This window comes from Elgaria multicarinata, chromosome 12, assembly GCF_023053635.1.
Source record: "Elgaria multicarinata webbii isolate HBS135686 ecotype San Diego chromosome 12, rElgMul1.1.pri, whole genome shotgun sequence".
NCBI classification, from domain to species: Eukaryota; Metazoa; Chordata; class Lepidosauria; order Squamata; family Anguidae; genus Elgaria; species Elgaria multicarinata.
Window position 1 is genome coordinate 354137 of NC_086182.1, and position 23391 is coordinate 377527.

General features: G+C 48.0%; 1 protein-coding gene across 1 annotated transcript; it reads right to left on the reverse strand.

The window, feature by feature from the left end:
- Positions 1-16762: 16762 nt before the first annotated feature.
- On the reverse strand, positions 16763-23180 carry LOC134407299 (interleukin-1 receptor antagonist protein-like). Its single transcript, XM_063139007.1, has 5 exons — positions 23127-23180; positions 22210-22252; positions 21131-21219; positions 20194-20318; positions 16763-18350 (listed from the first exon to the last, which is right to left on the reverse strand). The coding sequence occupies exons 1-5, from the start codon at positions 23164-23166 to the stop codon at positions 18138-18140; spliced, it is 510 nt and encodes a 169-aa protein (XP_062995077.1). The 5' UTR covers positions 23167-23180; the 3' UTR covers positions 16763-18137.
- Positions 23181-23391: the final 211 nt, after the last annotated feature.

Consider the following 23391-nt stretch of genomic DNA (forward strand, 5'->3'; position numbering starts at 1 on the left):
CTGAAATGCAGCGGAATAATAAGTCCAGTTGGAAAAGTAAGGCAAGTATCTTGCTGAGCTAAATCTGGACCTCTTAGATGTCCAAAGCAAGCGGCATTGTGCTGATTTTTATTGGATTGCATGCTTAGGGCTGATGTCTACCTGGTGTGATCACGTGATTGGCTACATTGCAGGCACGCTTTTCTTCCCTAAATAACAGCAATGGAGACCCCCAACTGGAACTGGTGGAAGGCGAAGCTGCTTTAAGGCTAGTAGTGCCTATGCACCGTGGTCCTGATCTGGACTGGGGTGGCTGCTGCTATTCATTCTGGGAGGGAAGCTGCAATTGGCACAAACACAGGCCCAACTCAGACACCGCCCTGAGTTGCAGGCTGAGCAATTCTCTGCATTGTAACTTCTAAGGACCCATCGGAATGTCAAGAAGTGCTGCATTTTCTCTCCAAATCTTGCCATTCATGTGGGTATTCAGGTTCCACAACCACAGCGTGGAGAGGAGAGAGTCGGATGGGGCCCCTAGAGTTGCTCCCTGCTCTGCCCCCATAAGTGACAGCTGCTTTCCTTTCCTTACCTCCAGCTTTGTCAGCCAAACTCCTCCTGACTGAGTTTGTACGGGGTCCAAACGGATCAGGCGGACTTTCCCAAGAGCACAAAATGGCAGAGATAGGAGCCAGATTCCCACTTGGTCATTTTATCTTCGGCCAGTTTGTGTTTTCACAAGACTTCCAGATTTGCCAGGTGGAGCAACATGTTCTGGCCCTCCAGATGCAGTCCCTGCCAGCCAGGTTTGCCCTCCTTGCTGCCTCTCTCCAAAGGGCTTCTCTCCTGCCGAGAATGAGCACCTGGACCCAAAAAGTGACGTTAAGCCTGAGGAAGGACGTCGGCTCTCTCTGCTGCCATTTGAACAGGGCGGACTGCTGATCACACGCAGAAGTGCTGCACTTGCCACACATGGCTGCAGCTGCTGTTGTTGCTGTCTTGACAGGAAGCCACTGCTGTGAGGGAGCAGCCGAAAACCGCAAGATCCATTGCAATCTGCTCTCTGAGCTTTGTTCCTGCCTCCAAACAACCAGTGAGTGGCAGAAACTGAACTCTCGGTGTGGCTTTTGCCAGCCCGAGAGCAGCGTGGGCAGTGCTGCAGCCCAGGGCCCATAGACAGGCTTCCGGATTGCCCCAGAGGCTTACCATGGCTGTGCTGCACACAGATTAATGACGAACAAAGGGCCATTCTCACTGTGAGCCAACAACGGAAGGGGGATTGGGGCCAGAGCCCTTCCCTCTTAAGCAGGCTTAAGTCCCAGTGACACAAATAGGAACTTTTCTTGAGCAAGTAAATGGAAGGAGTCTGAGAGGGCTCTCCGTTTTGTTGCCAAGAACAGATGTGGTTCCCTGTACTGGTTCTGGATCTGTTGAAGGTTTTGAGAAACTCAAGGAGATCTTGGCCCGTGACCTTTTTATTCAGTTTTTTGTCACTGCTGGTTCACCTCCCTGCCCAACGCGGTTGATTCCAAACCATCTCCCCAGCCCCAATCCAGTCCCCCATATTATTGTACCATCTTCTCAAGGCATGTGAAGGAATAACATGAAAAGAAAAGTGGCACAACAAGTTGAGGGCATAAAAGAGACTCATAAGGACAGAAGACTTTGTATGCCGAAAAGAGGGGCAGCCCCACCCCCATATCATATTGGGATGGAGCAGAAGTGGGGATGAGCTTTGTCCCCCTACATGAGATTTTTCAAGGAGAAAAATCCCTTCATGTTTGTACCTTTATATTGTGTTTTTATATTGTGGTTTAAGTTTTATACTTTAAATTGTACTTTATGGTTTCAATTTTTGTGAACCGCCCAGAGAGCTTCAGTTATTAGATGGTATAGAAATGCAATAAATAAACAAATAAATAAAATACTTTGGCTTTAAAAGGGGATTAGACAAATTCATGGAGGATAAGGCAACGAAAGGCTACTGTATATGATACCTCCAATATCAGACCATGCCTATACGAGGTCACATTGGTGCCTCAGTATCCGACATCCCACAATTGCACTCCTCCAGGGTAATACCCATGGAAAGGAGTGCAAATGTGGGATTTGGAGGCTCACGGGGGCCACTGCCGCCCCTAGTGCCCCCTGTTCCTGCACACGCACACACACACGTACACACGTGGTTTGCCTCCTCCTGCTTCCAGCATCTGACAACAAAGGAGTCAAGGAGGGGGAAGTCGGCTCCTCACCCTGGGTTGGTTTTTTTTACCAGTGTTTTGGGGTTGTTGTTTAAAAAATTGTAATTGCACAATTCTAGAGAAGCATGGAGACGACCCGCCACTTTCCTTGTGTACCTGTGGTCCATTTGTATTTCACTTTTTTTGGTACTTATTTATTTATTGAAGGGAAGCTCACCAAAGTCCCTGGAGGCATGGAGGCAGTCCAGAGGCCATTCCGCTCGCTGGACCGCCCCCTCCCCGGTGGATGGCACCCAATCAGGGGGCGCCATTGCCCAGCCATACCTCCGCTGTAATACCAGTGCAAGGCAACAGATGGCAAATGCGGGTCTGCGCCTTGCTCAGTGGAAAAAGTCGGGGTAAAAGGTGCCCGTCTTTTTAAAAGCAGAGCTTATATAAATGACCTGCCACCACTGCAGATCCACCCTGGGGCTTTCCCCTCATTGAGATGTACCCACAGAGGCAGTATGCCTGCATATACCATTTGCTAGGAAACTTGAGTGGGAAAGTGTAATGTTGAGTTCCTTACAAAATAGTTGATAGTAGTAGTAGCAGTAGCAGTAGTAACAACAACTGAGAGCCCTGGCTATGGGGGTGGTATATAAGTGTAATAAAACAAATAAATAAACAAACAAACAAACAACATGTCCTGCTTGCTAGTTTCCTACTTGTAGCTGGTTGGCCACTGTATGATCAGAGTGCTGGACTAGATGGAGCCTTGGTCTGATTCAGCAGGGTTCTTCAGATGTTCTTATGTCTAGAGCTCCTTTCCTTCCTTCCTTCCTTCCTTCCTTCCTTCCTTCCTTCCTTCCTTCCTTCCTTCCTTCTTCCCTCTGTCAGAGTACCAGGCCCATGGCTTCAATCAGACCTTCTCCCACCCCCGCTCTCCTTACCCGTTTCATTGCTGGGCTCAAGTCAGTGCAAATAGGCCCCTACCATTTGATTCTCCCCAAAACAGCACAGCAGCAGCTGGGCCATTTTGCCATGATCTCACCAGGAACAGCCACATGGAGGCCAGGGCTCCGACAGAAGTGAACGTCTTAAGATGGAGCTAAAAGGAAAGCAAAGAAATCCAGCTAAGTCAAGGAGGAACCTGCCAGGTTGTAGGACAGGTTTAGCAGCAACGCAGGCAGCGCGTGGGCCAGGCAAAAGCAAGGTAGCCCGCTTCCAGCTGCCTTTCCCTGCCACAACAACATGCACTAGTCTTTGCCAGGGCTGCAGAGCTGTTGGCAAAAGGTTCCAGTGAGAAGTCTAGGAAGTAGAGGGCAAGAGAGGACTGGCATGTGTTTCACCTCAGGATCCTGGGAAAGAATGTGCTCTCCAGCCCAATCTGCAGCCACCTCCTGGCAGCAGAGTAGCTTCACCTGCAGGTGTTTGAAGGGGCCGTGGCTGAATATCTCATCCAAACAGTTTCTCTCCAGTTGTGTGTCCATTTCCCCTGCTGCAGTAGCAAGAGCAGGAGGAGTTGGAAGCTTGCTCCAAGAACCACTTCCAGGCACAAATGACTCCATACAGCTGAACCAAAGCCACAGATATTTTAACTTGGACTGAAAACTTCTTCACTTATATTTGGTGACTCTTTCAAGACATTTGATTATTTTCATCAGTTGCATACACAGTCCCGTGATGTTTTGACACCATTCTTGAATTTCCTTGTACATGCTGCAGGATTTCATCTTCTTGGATAGCAGATGCTCTGGTGGGAGCTCCCATCTTAAGTGCACTGCAGCCAAAGTTAAAATATCTGTGGCTTTGCTTCAGCCCATGTTATGTTTAGGTGCATCTGGAAATGTTATTCCAGCCTGGTGTATAATTGGGGTCTTTGATGGCTGGCTGCTCTGCCTTCCTTGAGATGGACACCTTGTGCCTGTGTGTTGTTGATGTCATAATAAATGTGCCAGAAGGCTTCTTGTTGTTTCTGTTGTCACAGACTAACATGACGACCTTTATGGGAATCACAGAGGAATAACATCTTGATTGAAGCCCTACAGAATACATAGCAGCAGCAAGCTGGTGATTCATAATCAACAAAAACAACAAATTCCAGAGGGGGCATATGATGTTAGACGCCTGTACCTACTGAGTTTTTATTTATTTATTTATAATATTACATACCACTGCCCATTCAGAATTTTAGCGTGGTGGACAAAACAAAATAGAATAAAAACACATTAAAAGTACATTTTTAACATTTATGACTGTGTGTTCTTGTTACAGATCTGTGGTTTGATAATTATCTCTAGGGTGAGAATGGTGGATTTGCAGGTGTGAGCTGATTGGCTGAGAAAGTGAGAAGGAGGGGGGTGAAGTGTGCTGTATAAACAGGGCACTGGGCCTGTGGGAGGCAGAAAGGGACCGAGGCAGAGAGGAGAGAGAAAGGGATTGTTGCAAGAGGGGTTAGGTCAGAGTTAGGATTTTAGGACTGAGAGTGAGCCAGCCAGGAGACCTGAATGATCCGGGAACCGTTAGCAACGTAGGATCAACACTGTAGTGGAGCAGCTGCCGGACTGACTTTGGGATCGCCACCACACCTTGATCCAGTGCTGCCCCAGTAACCCAGCAAACAAGGGACTCCAGTGAAGTAGGTGAAGTGAAGGAGATGTGCGGTCTTTGGAACACCGGTGATTCATTTTGGCCTCCTCTCAAGGTATGCCCACTCCCTTTTCCATTTGGCCAGGGGCAGGAGTCTGGGAGGAAACCAGATCAAGACACCCTGAGCCTGGTACAAGGATAACTCCCATGACTGCCAGTGTCTTAAAAGCCACTGGGTCTGGTGGAATCTAGCTACTCCGTTTGTAGGCTTCTTGGGTTTGGTTGGGAACCTTGGCTTGGGCTGGAGAACCCACATTTGGAAGGGAGGAGGAGGGGAGAATTAGTCTCCTTAGCTTCCCATTTGCTGAGCTCTCTTTGAACCTCGGGTATGGTTGGGGACTTCGGCTTAGGCTGGGGAACCCATATTTGGAGGGAAGTTGCGGGGAGGATTCGTCTCCTTGGCTTCCTGTTTGCCGAGTTTTCGGCAACCCTCCAACAATAACATAGCTGCTACATTGTACCCTCCCATCACACGCACCTTATGTGCTGTTTAGGAACAGCGCTGCGGTCAGTTAACTGTGAAATGTAAACAAAGACACACATGGCTGCAAACTGCCCAGCTAGCTCAGTTGTAGAGGCACGAGAAACCCTCAGAGAGGACCCGGTCTACCCAAACGAGAGTGCAGGGCCAGTGCCAGACTATTTGTACCCTAGGCAAGGCGAGCTACTTGCACACACACACCCAAAATTGCCAACTTCGATTTTTAAGAACAGATGTTTTGTAGAAAAAATAAAAAGCACAAAACTTGAAACTGCTAAATTTATTTAAAATTGCAAGATAAGTAATAATCAATTTTTGATTATCTTTCACAAATACAAAAGAAAATATTTTGGTACACAAATCTTTTTGAACTAAGAGGCACTTGGTATAATGCATACCTCTGCCATTGGAAACACAACATTAAAACCTTTTTCACACACCTTTAAGTATATATACTATTTAAGGTTACTTAACGTAACCAACCCGTCACGTTACCACAATATTTTGCTTACAGTCAGACAGAGAAACATACAAAAAACAGACAAACAGAGTTAAAAAATGTCTGCCTGATACAGAGTCAGACCAGTCCCTTGACTGGCAGCGGCTGTCCCAAGGTGGGACTCCCTCCTTGCCTCTTTTGGACAAATTAGTGATCAATCTAGGACCCTCGGCACACAAAGCTCCATCAGACTGTGCAGAAGGAATGTAAGAAGTGCCCTGAGGCTGGATCAGACCAAGGGTCCATCCAGTCCAACACTCTGTTCACACAGTGGACAGCCAGCTGTCAGCTAGGGACCAACAAAGCAGGACATGGTGCAACACCCATGTTCCCCAGCAACTGATGCATACATAATTACTGCCTCAGATACTGGAGGTAGCACAAAGTTATCAGGGCTAGTAGCTATTGATAGTCTTCCCCTCCAGGAATTTATCCAACCCCCTTTTGAGTTCCATAATTTAACTATGTGCCGTACAATGCTGATACTGTATAAATTAACAAGAGCAGTTCTGGACATGTCTACTCAGAAAGAAAGAAAGAAATTCCACTGAGTTGAATGGGGCATACTGATGTGACTAAATTAATATGGTTAGAAAACAGACTGCACTGGCTAGCAGGGTTAAACCTAACTTAATAAAGTCTGCTGATATGAATCCCCACAGGGAGTGAGGAGACCCAACTGCTGCCTAAACTGCTCTGCCCATTGAAGGCCAGAAATGGGCTTAGAAGGCCTGCCGTTGCTGCCCATACAGGGAGGTAAAATGGCTTGTTTACGGTCAGTGGCTACAGTCCTTAACCAGGCAGGGAGCAGGCTAAGCAAGTCCACCATTGCCACCGGGTACTTTTGTCTCCCCACCCCTCGAATGGAAAGGAAAGTTGCTGCAGAGGGCGAAAAGGGGGCGGCGAAGAGCAGCTGCTCCTGTCTCACCCGATCGCTGCTCCTTTCCAACTAAACCATGGGCCTACTAGGCCTGATGACATCTCATCCTCCTCGTGAGGAGGCTGCTTGAAGCTGCCCAGTTGTAGTCGCCCAGGCCGAGCCCAGCAGCCAAATGCTGAGGCCTACTCGTGGCAGGGCAGGGAGAAGGGCTAGAATCCCCACGGATCTTTTTCCTTTAAATTAAATGGGCTGATAGGCCAGGCGCTCCGGCGCTCGAGTGTACAGGCTGCACCAAAGGTTGCGCTCCTGGAGCACCCCATCTACCAAGAGGAAAAAAGCCCGTGGATCCCACTCCCTGGTCTATTTGATGGGTGCAGTGTGGGCGCTCTTACCACACCCGGTGCCTAGCGCTAGCAGAGAGAGTGCCAAACGCGGCCCTGCAAATGCTACTGGGTAGGCAGGAGAATCCTCCCTGCGTCCGCGGGTGTTGACAGGGGGAGCCGACCAGGACCCACAACAAGAGGCTGGAAGGTATGTCCCAAGCTTGGCCGAGCCGCAGCTCACTCAATGCCCTGCTAATAAAGTCCATCCAGATGGTCAGGCCAGTCTTCCCAGCATCCGTGGGGGTGGATAGGGACCAACTGGCCCCAACCAAACCTGCGTCCAAGAGGCCAGGAATGACGCCGTCAGCTCCGGAGTAAAGATGCGCCGAGCATGCTGCAGGACGTGCCTCCGTGCTCCCGCCTCGGTGATCCTGCTGGTGCCCCTCTGAGGTTTGCCGCTCTAGGTGGCTGCCTTGTTAGCCTAATGGTAGCGCCGGCCCTGCGAGAGCGCCATTGAAAGTCTGCACAGGAAAGCACATGGAGCACCTAGAAAGGGTGAACGGGTACACAAGGCAGGGAAGGGGAGTGGCCAGATGCCCCCTCCAGTAAGAACTCCATTTACCCCCATGCAAGTGGCACGTAGGCATTTACCCAGCCCCCTAGCCTAGTCAGAGGATACTGATTGAATTAACCCTGCCGAATCCAACCCACTGATTAACTGCTGAGACATTACCATATAATGGAAGGGCTATGTGCAGGTATGTGCTGCAAAGCACACCTGGGAGCAGGTATCTTACACTTGGTGATGGCGACGGCCAGATGTTTTCCCCGCTGCAGTTCCTCTCTTGACCACTGCTTGAGCGCAACTGGGCATGCCTGAGTGATGTAATAGATGAGGTGGACCAATGGGATGTGGGCAAATGATGTGTAACTTCTGGACTAGATATGCTGTGGTTTGAATGCAACATGATGTAACCCTGTCTTTGCTGTGTGAGCACCAGTTCATCACCCTATTCTCGAGAATAAACCTTTGGAGCCCAATGCCTTGCCTGTGACCTTTTGCGAGTGTTTCAATATTGGACTTGGACACACTCGAATTTGGCATAATTTATGCAACAGGACTCTGACTTTGGGGAGTGAAAGGGTGGAAGCTATTCAACAAATGCCCCGCCCAGAGAACTCCAAAGCCCTGAGAGCTTTCCTAGGACTTACTGGTTTCTGCAGGCTGTGGATTCCAGATTATGGGGGGAAAGCTAAGCCTTTATATGAGTCCCTTACCAAGGAAAATATCAGTAGCTGGGGATGGAATAAAGAAATGGAAAAGGCTTTCTTTGAACTGAAACAAGCCTTGCTATCTGCCCCAGCCTTGGCCATCCCGAACCCTCACAAGCCTTATAGGTTGTATGCCCATGAAAATCGGGGTATTGCCTCAGGGGTGTTAACTCAGAGAATGGGAAATACCTGGTGACCGGTGGGGTATTACTCCAAGGTGCTAGATCCAGTAGCAAAAAGTTGGCCTGCTGGTCTAAGGGCTGTGGCTGCAACAGCCTTGCTGGTAGAAGATGCCCAGAAAATCGTGATGGGTGCAGATATAGATGTGCATATGCCGCATGGAGTTCCACAGATCCTTGGTGTGGCTAGAGAGAAGTTCCTGAACCCATCACAACCTGCTTGAGAGTTAATCCAAAACCCTCAGGACCACCTGCACCAATGGGAGGATGACCATGGGCTCATTACCCATTTCAGAGCCCTACAAATTGATGGGAACTTGCATTTCCCCTGGAGACCCCAGTCTTCAGGACATGTTGAAAGAATGAACTGGACTCTGAAAACTATGCTGACTAAAATTTGCACTGAAACTAAATTGAAGTGGCCCTAAGCACTTCCAATAGCCTTGGCTAGGATCAGGTGTAGCCCCAGGAGAAAGTTAAAACTGTCACCTCTTGAGTAATTGTATGGTAGGCCCCCCAGGATTTTACCCTTGACCATAGCTCAGGATGTAAATAGTGAATTAGGAAATAATGAAATCCAAGAATATGTTATTGCCCTGCAGTTTGTTTTGTATTCCCTCTGCAGGTATGCTGCACCTGCCCAGCGTGTGCAGCTTGATGTTCCTGTCCATAATTTACAACCTGGTGATTGGGTGCTGATCCGGTCCTGGAAAGACATGCCATTGGAGGAAAAGTGGAAAGGTCTGCTCCAGGTGCTCCTGGCTACACACACAGCTATAAAAGTTGCTGGGGGCAATAAGTGGATCCACCACATGAGTCGAAAAGGCATTGCCGAAGGATCAGCCTGGTGCACCAGCAAGGGTGGTGGTGGATTGGACTGTACAACAAGGGGATACAGGACTGATGCTGTTGTTCAAAAAACCCAAGTCGCTAACTCTTTGTTCAAACATGTATGGAGCTGTTGTATTCCTGGTCCTGGTGGGGAGATGGGGACAAGGGAAAGAAGTGACACACTTGAAACAATATGAGGATTCCATAGAGGTCTTGGTTGACATCACAGTTTAGTAACTTGTCCTGTAACTTGTCACAGTTTAGTAACAGTCTATTTTCTGTTTTTGTATCTGTGCCTGTTGCTGTTTGCAATGCATTCCTTCCTTGATCACCTTGCTAAATAGACAAAGATATGAGATATAAAGTGAAGAAAGCCTTTCTTTTTTTATATATTGAGGGGGGAATTGTTGGGAAAGTGCCCAGCTCTGAACTAGAGTTGCCATGATGAGTTGCTAACGAAATGTTGCAGAATTGAAATGTCTAAGAAGCCAAGAAATTCCTAGATAACCAAAATCAAGTGAATGTTCTTTCATTAGAACAGTGAGTACCTATCTCTTTTAGTAAATGCTTGCCAACAGAACAGAGACTGTATTTCCATGTACTTTCTTTCCACAGCTAGAAATTTCCTGTTAGATGGTGCCTACGTATGCAGCACCAGAGAAGATAGTGTATAAATACCTAGCTGTCTCCCTTGCGAGGTAGGCACATGCTTTGCAGCAGTTAGCTCCAGTGCCTCTTTATTCTGCAGAATATATGTTGTTTGACCCATACTTCATCTCCTCTCCTTGTGTGCTGAATTGCCTGTGGATTGTCTGATTATTAGACTTGGAGTTTTGCCTGTATTGCTTGAGCAACATTGAGCTCACGATTGACCCTACCTCCTGGTTTAGGCTTTGGTCATGACTTGCTCTTCAGGGTTCATGAAAAACAAGCCACCTTACAGAAACTGCACTGTGCCGTGTGAGCCAGGAACCTCGGAATCCATCTGGCTTCCCTTTCTAAAAGAATCTTGTCTATCTGTATGCAATCAATATCGATTGCCCAGAATGAAAGATCGCGTATTCAGTGGGATTTATCATTCCAGCGTTGAACTACCAGAGTGCTGTTGGTGATGGACAGAAGGCTGCCGGAGGGAGGGAGGGAGCGTGTGTGTGCCACCTGTTTACTTTCTCCATGCCAAAGGTTTGTGGTGCCGTGGAACGTGGCCTGCGATGTCTTCCTGACTCCTCTGAGAGCAGCCTGCCGTTAGCAGGGGCTACAATTCTGATCACGTTCCCCTGGGAGCACGCTCGATTTAGAACTGTTGGGGTTGGCTTACTTCTAGGTAAGCATGCAGGTTACCTGGCAAAGGTGGCAGCAGTGTGATGGATCTGCAGCAGCTGGTGTGTGTGGACCTTGCTGCTGCTTCAGACTTCAAGGGGCAGGCAGAGGAGCGGGAGCCACTCTGGGCTCTCTGTGGCTCCATAGGGAGGGTTTTCCCTCCCTTCCAGCCTGACTCTGGTGGATTGCTCCTGATCCCTTTGGGCAGCCAAAAGGATCGTGCACAGTGATCTGTCTGCCTGGGCTGTGGATCTCAATGTGCCTTATTGCTGAGGAGATATGTGTTGGATTGCACATTCATAGAGCACCATACTTCGATGGGTGTGGTGGGCATATTGCATGGTCTAAGGGAACTCACCAAGACAGGTTCTCCTGTGCATTGAGATGGTTGCTGTCCCTGAGCTTTGGAGTCCAGCGCTTGTGGCTGAGTCCCTGTGTCCGGAGCGCCATAGCACATTTGTTGCAGATGAGCGGTAGCCAGTGATCAGGGCTAAGCTGTATATTTGGTTGCTTAGCTGCAAAATGCCAAGAAGCCCCTCCCTCCACGACTGAGTGCAGTATGGCTCCTCCCCCTCATGTGTGTAGTGTGTGGCTGCCCTGGTAAAGCAAAGGGGCATATCTGAGCCATGGGCACCTTGGGGGGCTATTTTATTGAGGGGGGGTCTGTGCAAGGATTAGGCCATTGTGATGGGTCAGATCGTTTTGCAGTTCCAAAATATTCTGGCTGCTGCCAATTGCATGTGGGTGGGCAGCTGTGAGCTCAGCGGGGGGCCAGAGGTTAGCTTCCCCCACACAACGGTCACAATTAGTTACTCCAGGTGGAGGCCACATCCACGCACAGAAGTAGGTCTGGCTACTTCCTAGGGAGACTGTGCTCCTGCTTGGTCCCACAAAATGCGTCCTTTTCCAGCCCCTCCACATTTGCCATTTGGAGCGTGGGAATGCTCTGAGGAAGGGACAGCTCCGAGGGAGGTCCCCACGACGGAGGAGGCACGTCTGGCCAATGCTCTCGTGAGCCCTTGGTCGCACCCTGAGCCCCATGTTCACTGGCAAATATACTCGCAGACTCCAGTGGGAGCATACAGATGCCTCTCAGCAGGTGAGCACAACTGCGGATCCTGCAGTGCAGCTGATTCCTAAAGAGAGCTGCTCTGTACCACAAGGGTGCCTCCATGTTGTTGTTGTTGTTTTAGTATCTATAAAAAACATTCCAATTGGCTGACAGAAACAAACAATAAAATCAATAAACACTACAGGACAATTAAAAGCAAAAATAATACATAAAATATAAAAGTAGCAACTATACTTAAAAATTAGCAGTTATAAAAATCTGTAAAAACCATAAAAGAGTATTGAAATAGATCCCTAAAAGAAAAAAGAGAGGCAATCTGGCAGGGAGGGAGTCATAGTTTTGGTATCACCACTGAAAAGGCTTTCTTATAATCCTAAACTTCATTTTGCATCTAATAGGACAATGCTGACCCTAAAACTTGAGCAGATCCTATGGGAGGAGGTGGTTCTTCAGGAAATGTGGTCCTAAGACATTTAGGACTTTAAAGGCCACCACTTGCACTTTAAACTGAATTTTAAAAGAAATGGATAAGAAATAAGATTGAGGTGATATGCATCGATCATCAAGTTCCCGTTCTTGAACTCTGGTAGCCATATTTTTGGATCAACCGCAGTTTCCAAACCAATTTAAAGGTAACCCCAGGTAAACAGCATTGAATGGCTGACGCCAGATCTGACTTCTCTAGTAAAGGCCACAACTGGCACTGTAGCCAAACATGAGCTAAAAAACCCACTGACATCTCTCAGTCTCTACCCAAATGCAAATTGCAAGAAACCGTTCTAGCAGTCTCTGCCAAACCTCTGGTAGGTCTCCCATGCTCACAACTCAATGGTGCTTCCAGATGAATGGAGGGCTGTCCCAGAACTACCCATTAAACAACATGGAGCAATTCTTCTGTCTTCCCTCCTTAACAGATGTTTTGTGAAAGGAAAGACAGACAAAAGTAAAACACAGGTGGATTACAAGTGGAAGACAACATTATCTTGACTCCCACCGTAAAATTCTGTGAACGACGCAAGCAACAGCACAATAAAATCCTCATTGTCTGGAGTCCCTGATTCCCATCTGGCCAAACTGAAGAGTCAGACACATAATTCTTGACAGATTATTTTTAAATGGTTGGGAATTCAGCATTTTTGGAACTACAACATTCCTCCAGATGATTATCCAGCACCACCTCTCCACCCCCCCCCTCCCCAGCAGTTCCATGTTAGTAGTGGAAAAACTGAGCTGACTGCTTCATGGCTGATTTGGGAGGGACAAAACGGAGTCCTGCCCTACCTGGAGATGCTGCCAGGATCGAACCCGGGACCTTCGAAGCAGATGCTCGACCACTGAGTGACAGACCATACCCTCATAGGAGGATGAGACCCTGTTCAGAAGGCACCTCCTTAAAACATGGCTTTAACCATGGTGAATAAGGCAAAAGCCTTATTCGCGGTGGTTTAAGGTGTCTTCTGAACAGGGCCTGAGAGTTAGGACATTCCCATCCTGAGCTCACACACTTCCAGCCAGAATATCTGCATTTCATTTTCTCTGCCTTCGCTATGTTTGCCCAAACTGCCTATACCTCCTTTAAATCTGGTTCTGAAGTAAATTAATTAATCCCATGGGTATGCGCAAAGATACCTTTTCCTTAATTTTTCATCCAAGTTATGGCTGTGGAATTATGTAAAACATTCAGGATTCTTCCTTTTAACAACTGAATTCTTTATGATCAGTTCTATTGTGCTCTAAGTGTTTTGTGTGTTGTACACATTTTGTGTAGTAAATACCTACAATTTTGAATAACTTGAATTTCATCTGTGGGTCTGTTCCCCATACCTTTTCCCCAAAACAAGTGTGATGGCAGGTAGTGGAAGAATAAGTAACAGAGAAGAGAGCTTGAATGCCTCTCCCACCATACCAGCCTCCCACTTGTGACTGCAGCATGGACAGTAAACAAAGAAACCCTTGAGGGGAGACCACCCAAGATTAATGTCCTGGGTAGTTTCAGCCTCACAGCTTCATCCCACCAGCCGAATATTGTGCTGCTGCAGCAAAATCCATGCAAAAGACTCAAATGACCCAGGGGTTATAGTCTGGTTTCGCTGACTCGGATTTCAGTAATTATTTGTTGTTTATTTGTTCAGTCACTTCCGACTCTTCGTGACTTCATGGACCAGCCCACGCCAGAGCTTTCTGTCGGCCGTCACCACCCCCAGCTCCCCCAAGGTCAAGTCTGTCACCTCCAGAATATCATCCCTCCATCTTGCCCTTGGTCGGCCCCTCTTCCTTTTGCCTTCCACTTTCCCTAGCATCAGCCTCTTCTCCAGGGTATCCTGTCTTCTCATTATGTGGCCAAGTACTTCAGTTTTGCCTTTAACACCATTCCCTCAAGTGAGCAGTCTGGCTTGATTTCCTGGAGTATGGACTGGTTTGATCTTCTTGCAGTCCAAGGCACTCTCAGAATTTTCCTCCAACACCACAGTTCAAAAGCATCTATCTTCCTTCACTCAGCTTTCCTTATGGTCCAGCTCTCGCAGCCATAGATTACTACGAGGAATACCATTGCTTTAACTATGCGGACCTTTGTTGTCCGTGTGGTGTCTCTGCTCTTAACTATTTTATCAAGATTTGTCATTGTTCTCCTCCCAAGAAGCAAACGTCTTCTGATTTCCTGGCTGCAGTCAGCGTCTGCAGTAATCTTTGTGCCCAGAAATACAAAGTCTGTCACTGCCTCCATGTTTTCTCCCTCTATTTGCCAGTTATCAATCAAGCTGGTTGCCATAATCTTGGGTTTTTTTGAGGTTTAACTGCAACCCAGCTTTTGCACTTTCTTCTTTCACCTTTGTCATAAGGCTCCAACTCCTCCTCGCTTTCAGCCATCAAAGTGGTGTCATCTGCATATCTGAGATTGTTAGTATTTCTTCCTGCGATTTTAACTCCAGCCTTGGAGTCGTCAAGCCCAGCACGTCACATGATGTGTTCTGCATACAAGTTGAATAGGTAAGGTGAGAGTATACAACCCTGCCGTACTCCTCTCCCAATCTTAAACCAGTCCGTTGTTCCGTGGTCTGTTCTTACCGTTACTACTTGTTTGTTATACAGATTCCTCAGGAGGCAGACAAGATGACTTGGTATCCCCATACCACCAAGAACTTGCCACAGTTTGTTATGATCCACACAGTCAAAGGCTTTAGAATAGTCAATAAAACAGAAATAGATGTTTTTCTGGAACTCCCTGGCTTTCTCCATTATCCATCGGATATTGGCAATTTGGTCTCTAGTTCCTCTGCCTTTTCTAAACCCAGCTTGTACATCTCGCAATTCTCGTTCCATGAATTGCTGGAGTCTACCTTGAAGGATCTTGAGCATTACCTTGCTGGCATGTGAAATAAGTGCCACTGTCCGATAGTTTGAACATTCTTTAGTGTTTCCCTTTTTTGGTATGGGGATATAAGTTGATTTTTTCCAGTCTGATGGCCATTCTTGTGTTTTCCAAATTTGCTGGCATATGGCATGCATCACCTTGACAGCATCATCTTGCAATATTTTAAACACTTCAGCTGGGATATCATCATCTCCTGCTGCCTTGTTATTAGCAATACTTCTTAAGGCCCATTCAACCTCACTCTTCAGGATGTCTGGCTCTAACTCACTGACCACACCGTCTGAGCTGTCCCCGATATTATTATCCTTCCTATACAGATCTTCCATATATTTTTGCCACCTTTTCTTGATCTCTTCTGTGATTATGTCCTGCTGTAATTGTGGGTCTTTCCCCCTTTATAGTGGATAATAAAGGTGCAGGAAATGTCTGGTTCTTCCTAGCATGCGAAAGTGCATCGCTGAAATTTCAAGTGTATTTTTTATCCATTTTCAATGCGCCGTACTGTGGGTGTGTTCTCAAGGGGCGGTATTGCTGACATAAGAGAGGGGTGTGACATTCTTCAGGGCTGAGCCTTTCTCAGCAGTATGGGAAATACACTTTGCAGTCGCTCAGAAACATTACAATGGCGACTGTGTGTGTGTGTGTGTGTCAGAGAGAGAGAAAGAGAAAGAATTTAGGATTGCATTTCCATGCCTTTGAACATCCAAAACTGTGCATCTTCAATGGGATTTACTTTACTCAAAAGTAAATTCCATTGATTTCAACTGCTGCCCCTTAGTCTGTGCTTGGAGGGGAGAGAAATGGTGAAGGGTGGTGGTGGAAAGATTTCCCCTTTCCACACCTGGGAGCTTTTCCTAAGCAGGAGGGAGGGAGGGAGCCTCCAGGCAGGGTTAGGGGATTTACTTTACTCAAAAGTAAATCCCATTGATTTCAACTGCTGTGACCTGCTGCCCCTTGGTTTGTGCTTGGAGGGGAGAGAAAGGGGGGGCTGGAAAAATTTCCCCTCTTTCTGCGCCCTTTTCCTAAGCACAGACCAAGGGGCAGCATGCAGCAGTTGAAATCAATGCAGCAGCAACGCTCATCCATATATATATATATAAATCAAGTAGACTGGACCGCGAGGGAAGAAAGGAAGGTGAGGGGGGAGAGACTCTTTAGATCTGTGTGTGTTAGTGCTCTTCAAAGGTTGGTCAGTTTCACCCAAAATGTCTTGTCAGTTTCAGGCAAAGTCCTTTGGCTGCTTCTGAATCTGTATATGTGTGTGTCTGTGTTGGTCCTTTCCCATCCTACTTTGTGTTGCTCTTGTTCTTATTTGAATGGGAGTTAGTGGGGGAAGGACACAGATCTTCCATTCCTTTGAGCATTTGAAGCTGAGTTGGGGATGGCAGGAGACACAAACGGAGAAGCAGAGATGGAAACATTCTCCATGGGAGGGGGATCCCGCATCTCCCCATCTTTTTCTTTCTTTTTTAACAATGGGGGGTCCAGTTTTTATTTGGAGCCCCCACATGGGAAAGGATGGCTTAATCCTCTCAGTAACTGTGATTTGCCTCTCAATTTCTCTGCTATTGGAGGTCCTGGTGCTGCATTTGACGTCTCCTCCTCTGTACACTGGGAGTTGAGATGGCCACTTCCTACCTCACTTCACTCCCCCACTCCAGCCACCCACTCCGGGTTTTTTTCCTTTTTAAAGTTGCAAAAATTAAGGCTGCAATCCGAGGGGCTCTACTGCATTCCATTGAACTCAATGGGATTTATTTACTGAGTAAGCATGCAAAAGAGTTGACTGCAGTCTTATGTAACATTCTACTTTGGTGTTCAGTAACAAGAGAAGCAAATCCCAATCCCTGTTGTCTGAGGGGGAGTTGTCCCCACTTCAAACAACCAGTAAATGGTAGGAGGAGGTACAAAGAAGATCTGGGGGTGGATGGGATAAGAACACATATGAGTGAACCTCAACGGATCTCCCCAAACACACTACAGCAGAGGTGTAAGTTTACAAGTTTTCATATGCTATATAAGCACTATATAAGCAAAATGAGAAAATTCGAGGGTAAACCAGAACAAAAGTGTACGTGGGGTGAGGCTTTCAGAAAGGAAGCTGCACTTTCAAAAGTCCAGATGGCCAGCCCCGGGGACAAGTGACTGGGGGTGTCTACCAACACCTCACCTGCTCCTGACCTTTCCAAGATGAGGCTTTGATTATGCAACTGCCATGCATATTCACAGAATTTTTCAGAGTGTTCAGATGACATCATGATCCGTGATCAGCACATGTTTTCCCATTTTTTTTCTAATCAGAAAAATTGGGTAAGGAGTACAAGAGCAGAATGGAAACACCCTTTTTTAAGCAGGTGTGGGCAAGAGGAGGTCTTCCTGGGGAAAATGGATAACCTGGTGGGAGGCCCCTTCTTCCTTACCACTTGCTGTGCAGGGCTTGTTGCAGGGCCATTTTGTGGCCCACAAGACCAGCCCTTTCCCCTCTCCCAAGGCTTTGCTGAGCTTCCAAAGCAGGGAGACATCCCATTCAACACAGGAATGCTTACGCCTGAATGCTCATCTGGAGGATCTGGCTGATGTCCTCTGACAGTCACTTGATGGATGTATGGAGATATAGAGATATCCATCAGCCCTCTTGTAACAATGTTTAGTCAGAAGTAAGGGTACAACCCTCTTGCCCTGTGGCGCAGGCATTCCTTTCTCTTTTTTTAATTAAATGAAGCAACATGATTGCACAATAAAAGCCTTCTCTAGACGCTCCCATAGTGAAATGCACACACCAAAGAAATAAAACTCAATCCCCTGAAGTGTGGACGGTCCATGGGAATTCTGTCTTTAGCTTACAGTGGGAATGCCCTCCGTCTGGAAGCACCCGAAGGACAAGGCGACCCTTCAGTCCCAGATGCTCTGAGAAGACAGTAACCTCCATGCTCAGTTACTCTTACAGCTGATCCAGTGGAGAAATCTGACTTGGGGGCAGGGCTGTAGAATGACTGAAGGAGGGGTAGAAATCCTGGGCATCTGGCTGCAATTTGCAGAGCCCTCAGTGAGGTTGTGCCAAGCACTTGAGGGGCTTCCCCGTTCGGCGTATCTCAAAGTTCAGCAGGGCTGGAAATAGAAGTCCACCAGGTGAGATGCTCCTGGGGTCTGTGTGAGGCCAATGGGCTCATTGGGTCTGTAAGAGGTACAGAGGAACCAGCCTGGATTGGCGGCTGACTCAAACTGCCATTTCCCGGCCTCATTAGACAGGAAGAATGTGAAACGGTCCAGCTTCTCTTTGCCATCTTTGTACAGATCTGTGATGTTGATGCTCTGAGGAGGGAAGAGAGAGAAGCTGACTAGGGTGGGCTAGGGGACACCCCTAGAGAGGCACACTCTCTGCTGTCTTCCTGTGGGAGCAGGGGGCGAGGAGGGTGGATCCCCCATCCCATGGGGGCTTACATCCTCCCGGCTGGTGAGGAGAAATGGAGTTATCAAGGGAGCTCATGGAAATGGCTAATACTGCTGCATCGGGTGACAGCTGCCAAGGACACAGCCTCCATGCCCACTGCGAAAGGATGGGTGGAAGGGGGACCTTCAGAATGAAGACAACAGTCCCCAATGGTTCTCCTTCATTCAGTAGACAAGTGGGGCCAATTTTGCAGCCTTTGGCAGAAGGTATTATGAGGAGCCTGCTCTGTGTGGAAGAGTCCTCACTTGCTGTCCTCGTGCTCTGATTTGGGGAGATTTGGGGAGCTGGCAGTTCGAGAAAGGGATGCTAACTTTTGAGTCTGCTAACGTGCATCTCCAGTTGCAATACTCACCAACGCTTTCTGCTGGCATCTTATACAGTTGTTTCCCCTTATTACTCAACAAGTTAACTACTTCACAAATCTGCTTATGCTCAGTAAAAAGTACATTTCTCCTCAGTGAAATTGACTACAGAAGAAGCCGCTTGAAAACCTGCACTGATGGTGCCTGGGGAGTTGGCTGCAAAGCGGAACGAAGCAGCAGCCAAAGGGAGCACAAGGGCTTCCTTGCTCCCTCCCCATCTGTACAGTCGCTGGATCTGGGCTGGTGCTGCAGAAGCATAAGGGCCCCTTTAAGGCCAGCCCTGCCTGGGAAGGTGGAGTCCGGCGGGGGGTGGGGGGAAGCCACTTGCCACGCTCTGGAGTTGCCTCCTGAGCAGTCCGAATGCCAAACAATCACCATTTTTAATACAGAGGGGCCTTTTGGGAGGGCACATACGGCTCCTCTCTTCCAACCTCACCCTGCAATTACTCTCTGAAGCTGACCGAATCAATGGACCATGGAAGAATCTCCCTCTCCCTCTCCCGGGTCTCCCCCAGTCCCCATCCATAATGCAGCTTCTTTCCGTCACGGACCTCGCACTACCCCAAGTCGTGGTTGGATAGGCAAAATCCCCACCACACTATCGCATCATACGAACTGGGCCACTGTCTGCCTTTTTCTCTCCCCTGTGTCTCCTGCTGCCAAAGGCAAAAAGAAGAAGAGAGGCTGACACTGCTCTCTTTCCTGGAGAAGAATAATTTTAAATTTTGTGAACTGCCCAGAGAGCTTCGGCTATTGGGTGGTATAAAAATGTAATAAATAAAATAAAAAGAAAGAAACGGTGAAACTTTTGCCCAAGGGTGAGAGCAGCTGCTGCTGGATTGGGACCACTTCTTTCCAAGAGAACTGCAGCCTGCAGCCACTGAGGACTGGACAGAAAGATTCAGGGGTTGGGGGGGGGCACAGTGGCAGCTTCTGCTTCCTCCCCTCCCTGAGCAACCCCCCTGCCTCATTCACAGACTTTTATAGGGAGTCCAGTCATGAGAATTGCTGCATGTGCTTTCTGACTGCTAGGAGCCCCTCCCTCTGGAAAGCCCATAACGACGTGAGGCAACTAAGGCTGTACTCCTAGGCACAGTGACATGGAAGTAAATAAAGCAATTTATTTCCAGGTAAACACACACAGGATCAGGCTGCAACGTAAAGTCTCTCTCTCTCTCTCTCTCTCTCTCTCTCTCTCTCTCTCTCTCTCTCCCTCTCTCTCTCTCTCACACACACACACAGAGGCTCTTCTCCCAGGCTGATCCATGTGTTGTTTATGGTGATGCTTGGCCACCACAAGTGCAGCACACGAACACTTGGGACGCTGCTGAAGATCTCTCACCTCAAGCTGCAGCACAGGCTGAGCCCCGGAGGAGCAACCCAGGCAACGCCTCCCGCCCTGAATACTCAGGATGACAGATAATTTCTCACGGTCAAAGGCATCCCTGTGAATCCAGTAAATCATCTCTGAGGGTGGGAGAGAGAAGGCAGAGAAGCACTGTCATCATCATCATCATTTGTTTTGGGCTAAGAAAAGAGTGCCTGGCCCAAGGCTGCCCAGTGAACTTCATGGCTGAGGGGAGATTTGGGAGGAGCTCCCAAGCCCCAATCCAGCACTCAATCCACTATGCCATGCTGGCTCAGGTGAGAAAAAGGAGCCCTGATCCCATTCATAGAGGTCATCCTCATAGCTGATGGGAGTGGGATGGTCAGGAACTGGTCCAGGGTTTTGCCTTTTGCTGATGGTGGGGGAGCATCAAGAGCTCTTGGTCAACAGAGACATTTCATACACAACCTGCCTCCGTCTCAGAAGGACACCTCCTCCGACTGAGTGGAGGAATTGCTGTGTCCTTTCCCAAGGACTGGGAGCTGGATCCAGCAAGAGCACAGACCTAGCTGAAACAGAGATGGGAGTGGGGGAGGAGGCAGGATAAAGATGCAGGGAGTGGTCAGGAGGGCAGGAAGAAGCAGAAGTATTGCAGGGGACCCCTCCCACCTTGGGGAGAAATAAAAGACAACAAGGTTTGAGGCAAGAGGGGAGTGGGAGGGCACATGTTCTGAGGCAGGCACAAGCATCAAGAAGGCCGAAGAAGAAAAAGGACAGACAAGGCCAACGAGTGGACACCTCTCCATCTTGACACCTTTCAGGCATCATAGGGAATCCAACTCCTGGGTGCTGCTCTTTCGGAGGAAGGCACTGGCTGCATCCATCCCACTGGGAAGATTTCTTGAACTTCCTACCTACAGCATCTGGAAAACAAAACTCTGTGCTGACTCACCTTCTAGCACAGAATTGGGGCCTTGCAGATGTCCAGCTACCAGCTCATTGTTTTGCAGGTAGAGAGATTTCTGATCAATATCCCAGATTCTGAAATATCAATGTTTGACTTTAAAAACAAATCAGCGACTTGCGCTCTTTGGCCGTAAACCTGCCAGCAATCCTCAGATCTTTACTAACAGACACCTATGCTGAGGATCTGGCTACTTCCTACTTGACTGATCAGCATGGATGTCCCACTGCCCATGCCTAATTCTTCAGGCATGGTCAGCCATTACAAAATGCACCAGCACCTAGCATTGCATGCCATCATCAGCCACTTGTCAACCCCAAAACTCTGCCTTCCCCCAGTGATTTGTCAGCCTTACCCACATAAGTGTACTAATATTACTACCGAAGCAGGCAAATTCATCAGAAGGGACTCAGATGCCAAACTCTGCTGCATATGAACATCTGTATCCATAACTGAACAACGAAACAGAAACACAGGCATTGAACAGGACAGAACAAAGATTCAGAGGGAAATAGAAGAAGAATCCATTCCGTACTTTCTGTCTTCAGTAGCTCTGAGGATTCTTCCCGCTCCTAGTGCTACCAGTCCAAAGGCGTTATGCATCTATTTCATCTTCTCCTTGATGGATTTTTTTGCAGTAAGGAAATGGATGGAAGAAGTGGTAGAAAGCATTGAATGGTTACAAATTGAAGACGACATCTAGTTCTTCCATAAAATTCAATGAATGAGGCAGTGTGATTGCACAATCAAATCCTCATCTGGATGCACCCTCAGAGTCAGTACTCATTTATTCAGACCAGAAGCCCCTGCTATCTGAAGAGCACATGACATCATCATACTACAAGCAAAACACAGAAAACAGGTGCTGCTGGTATTGCTCATTGGCCAAATATGCAGCAGTGTTGGCATTCAGTTCCTGGAGGCTGGGGCAAACCTAAGCCAAAAGTCCTAGGATAGAGAAGTTCAAGTGGGCACCATGATTTCTGTATCCTCAGAGGTATAAATGCATTGCCACTCCATTCTGCCCTGCTGCAGAAGCAGCCTGCACAGTGGTTCGGGACACTTACCGGGACTTGAAGATATCTGTCTGGCCACAGACCTTCTCCCCATCTGAACAGAGAACAGAAAGAAGGAAGAAGGCAATGTTACCCACTGGCCACTTGTGGGACTCCATGATGCATCATGAACTAAGTGGTTCTGCTTGATCAGCCAGGCAGTCTTTTTATAGATCCCGTGGTGGGAATGTACATTATTGCCAGACACTGCGATCATTTATGTGGCTGTGATATAAGCCCACAAATGTTGTGTGTGTGGCAACTCATGTTGCAAGTTTGAATGGTGAAACCGAAGTTCTGTAAAATGAGAGCTTAAGTTCCTATTGCTGCATGCAAAGGGGAAAGGAAACAGCAACGCATAAACACTAGGACAAGAAAACACAGACTGTATTTCAAGTTACGTGCAAAATATTCCAGAAGTTTTACTCTGCAAAATAAGCAACGCGCCACCCCTGAAGAGGAACATTTACCAGAGTTAATAGGGCAGCCTCAAAGCAACAGCTTCCAGTTTATGGTACCATCATTGTCCTGCCTCTTCCTTGGACATTTATGGGGGCCCAGACGATTGCCTCTTCTGCTTGGGACCCTCCCATGTTTTCTTGCTCCTGCTTCCATCTTTTCCCTTAATGTATAGAACCCATTCAGGAGAAAAAGACAGAGCAGCTGCATCGGTCCTTCCGCTGCTGGTGCAAGGAACCCTCCCTCTGCCTGGAAGCACTCCAGGTCTCTCTCCAGTCTTCACCCTCAGCTACTCAGAAGGTCCCCCAAACCATCCTGCCCTGGCATATCCATTGACAAAGAGTGAACAAACTCGCCACAACAATGGAAACATAAAAAGGTGGTTGTCTTGCCTAGCTAACACAGTCATAAACAAATGAAGTTAGAAGAGAAGCAACAATTGAGATGGATTTCCAAGTGCACTACCATACCAGTACTAGCTGGCAGCTCCTCTCTTTGCGAGTCATACATTGTTCCGATCCTGTGGACTGGGACTGGACTGCCTGAGGGCCTCTCCCAGCTATTTATGGTGCAGCAGCCTGACAAGTGTGTGGAGGAGTGGCCGGGCTGGGCTGGGCTGTCAGCAGTAAAGTCATTGCAAAAGAGGCCGGTGTCATTTGCAATGCTCAAGAGGCCTTGGCAGTGTCCAGAAATCCCAAAGAACCAGGGCTGGGGCTACCCTGAAATGCCAGGCGA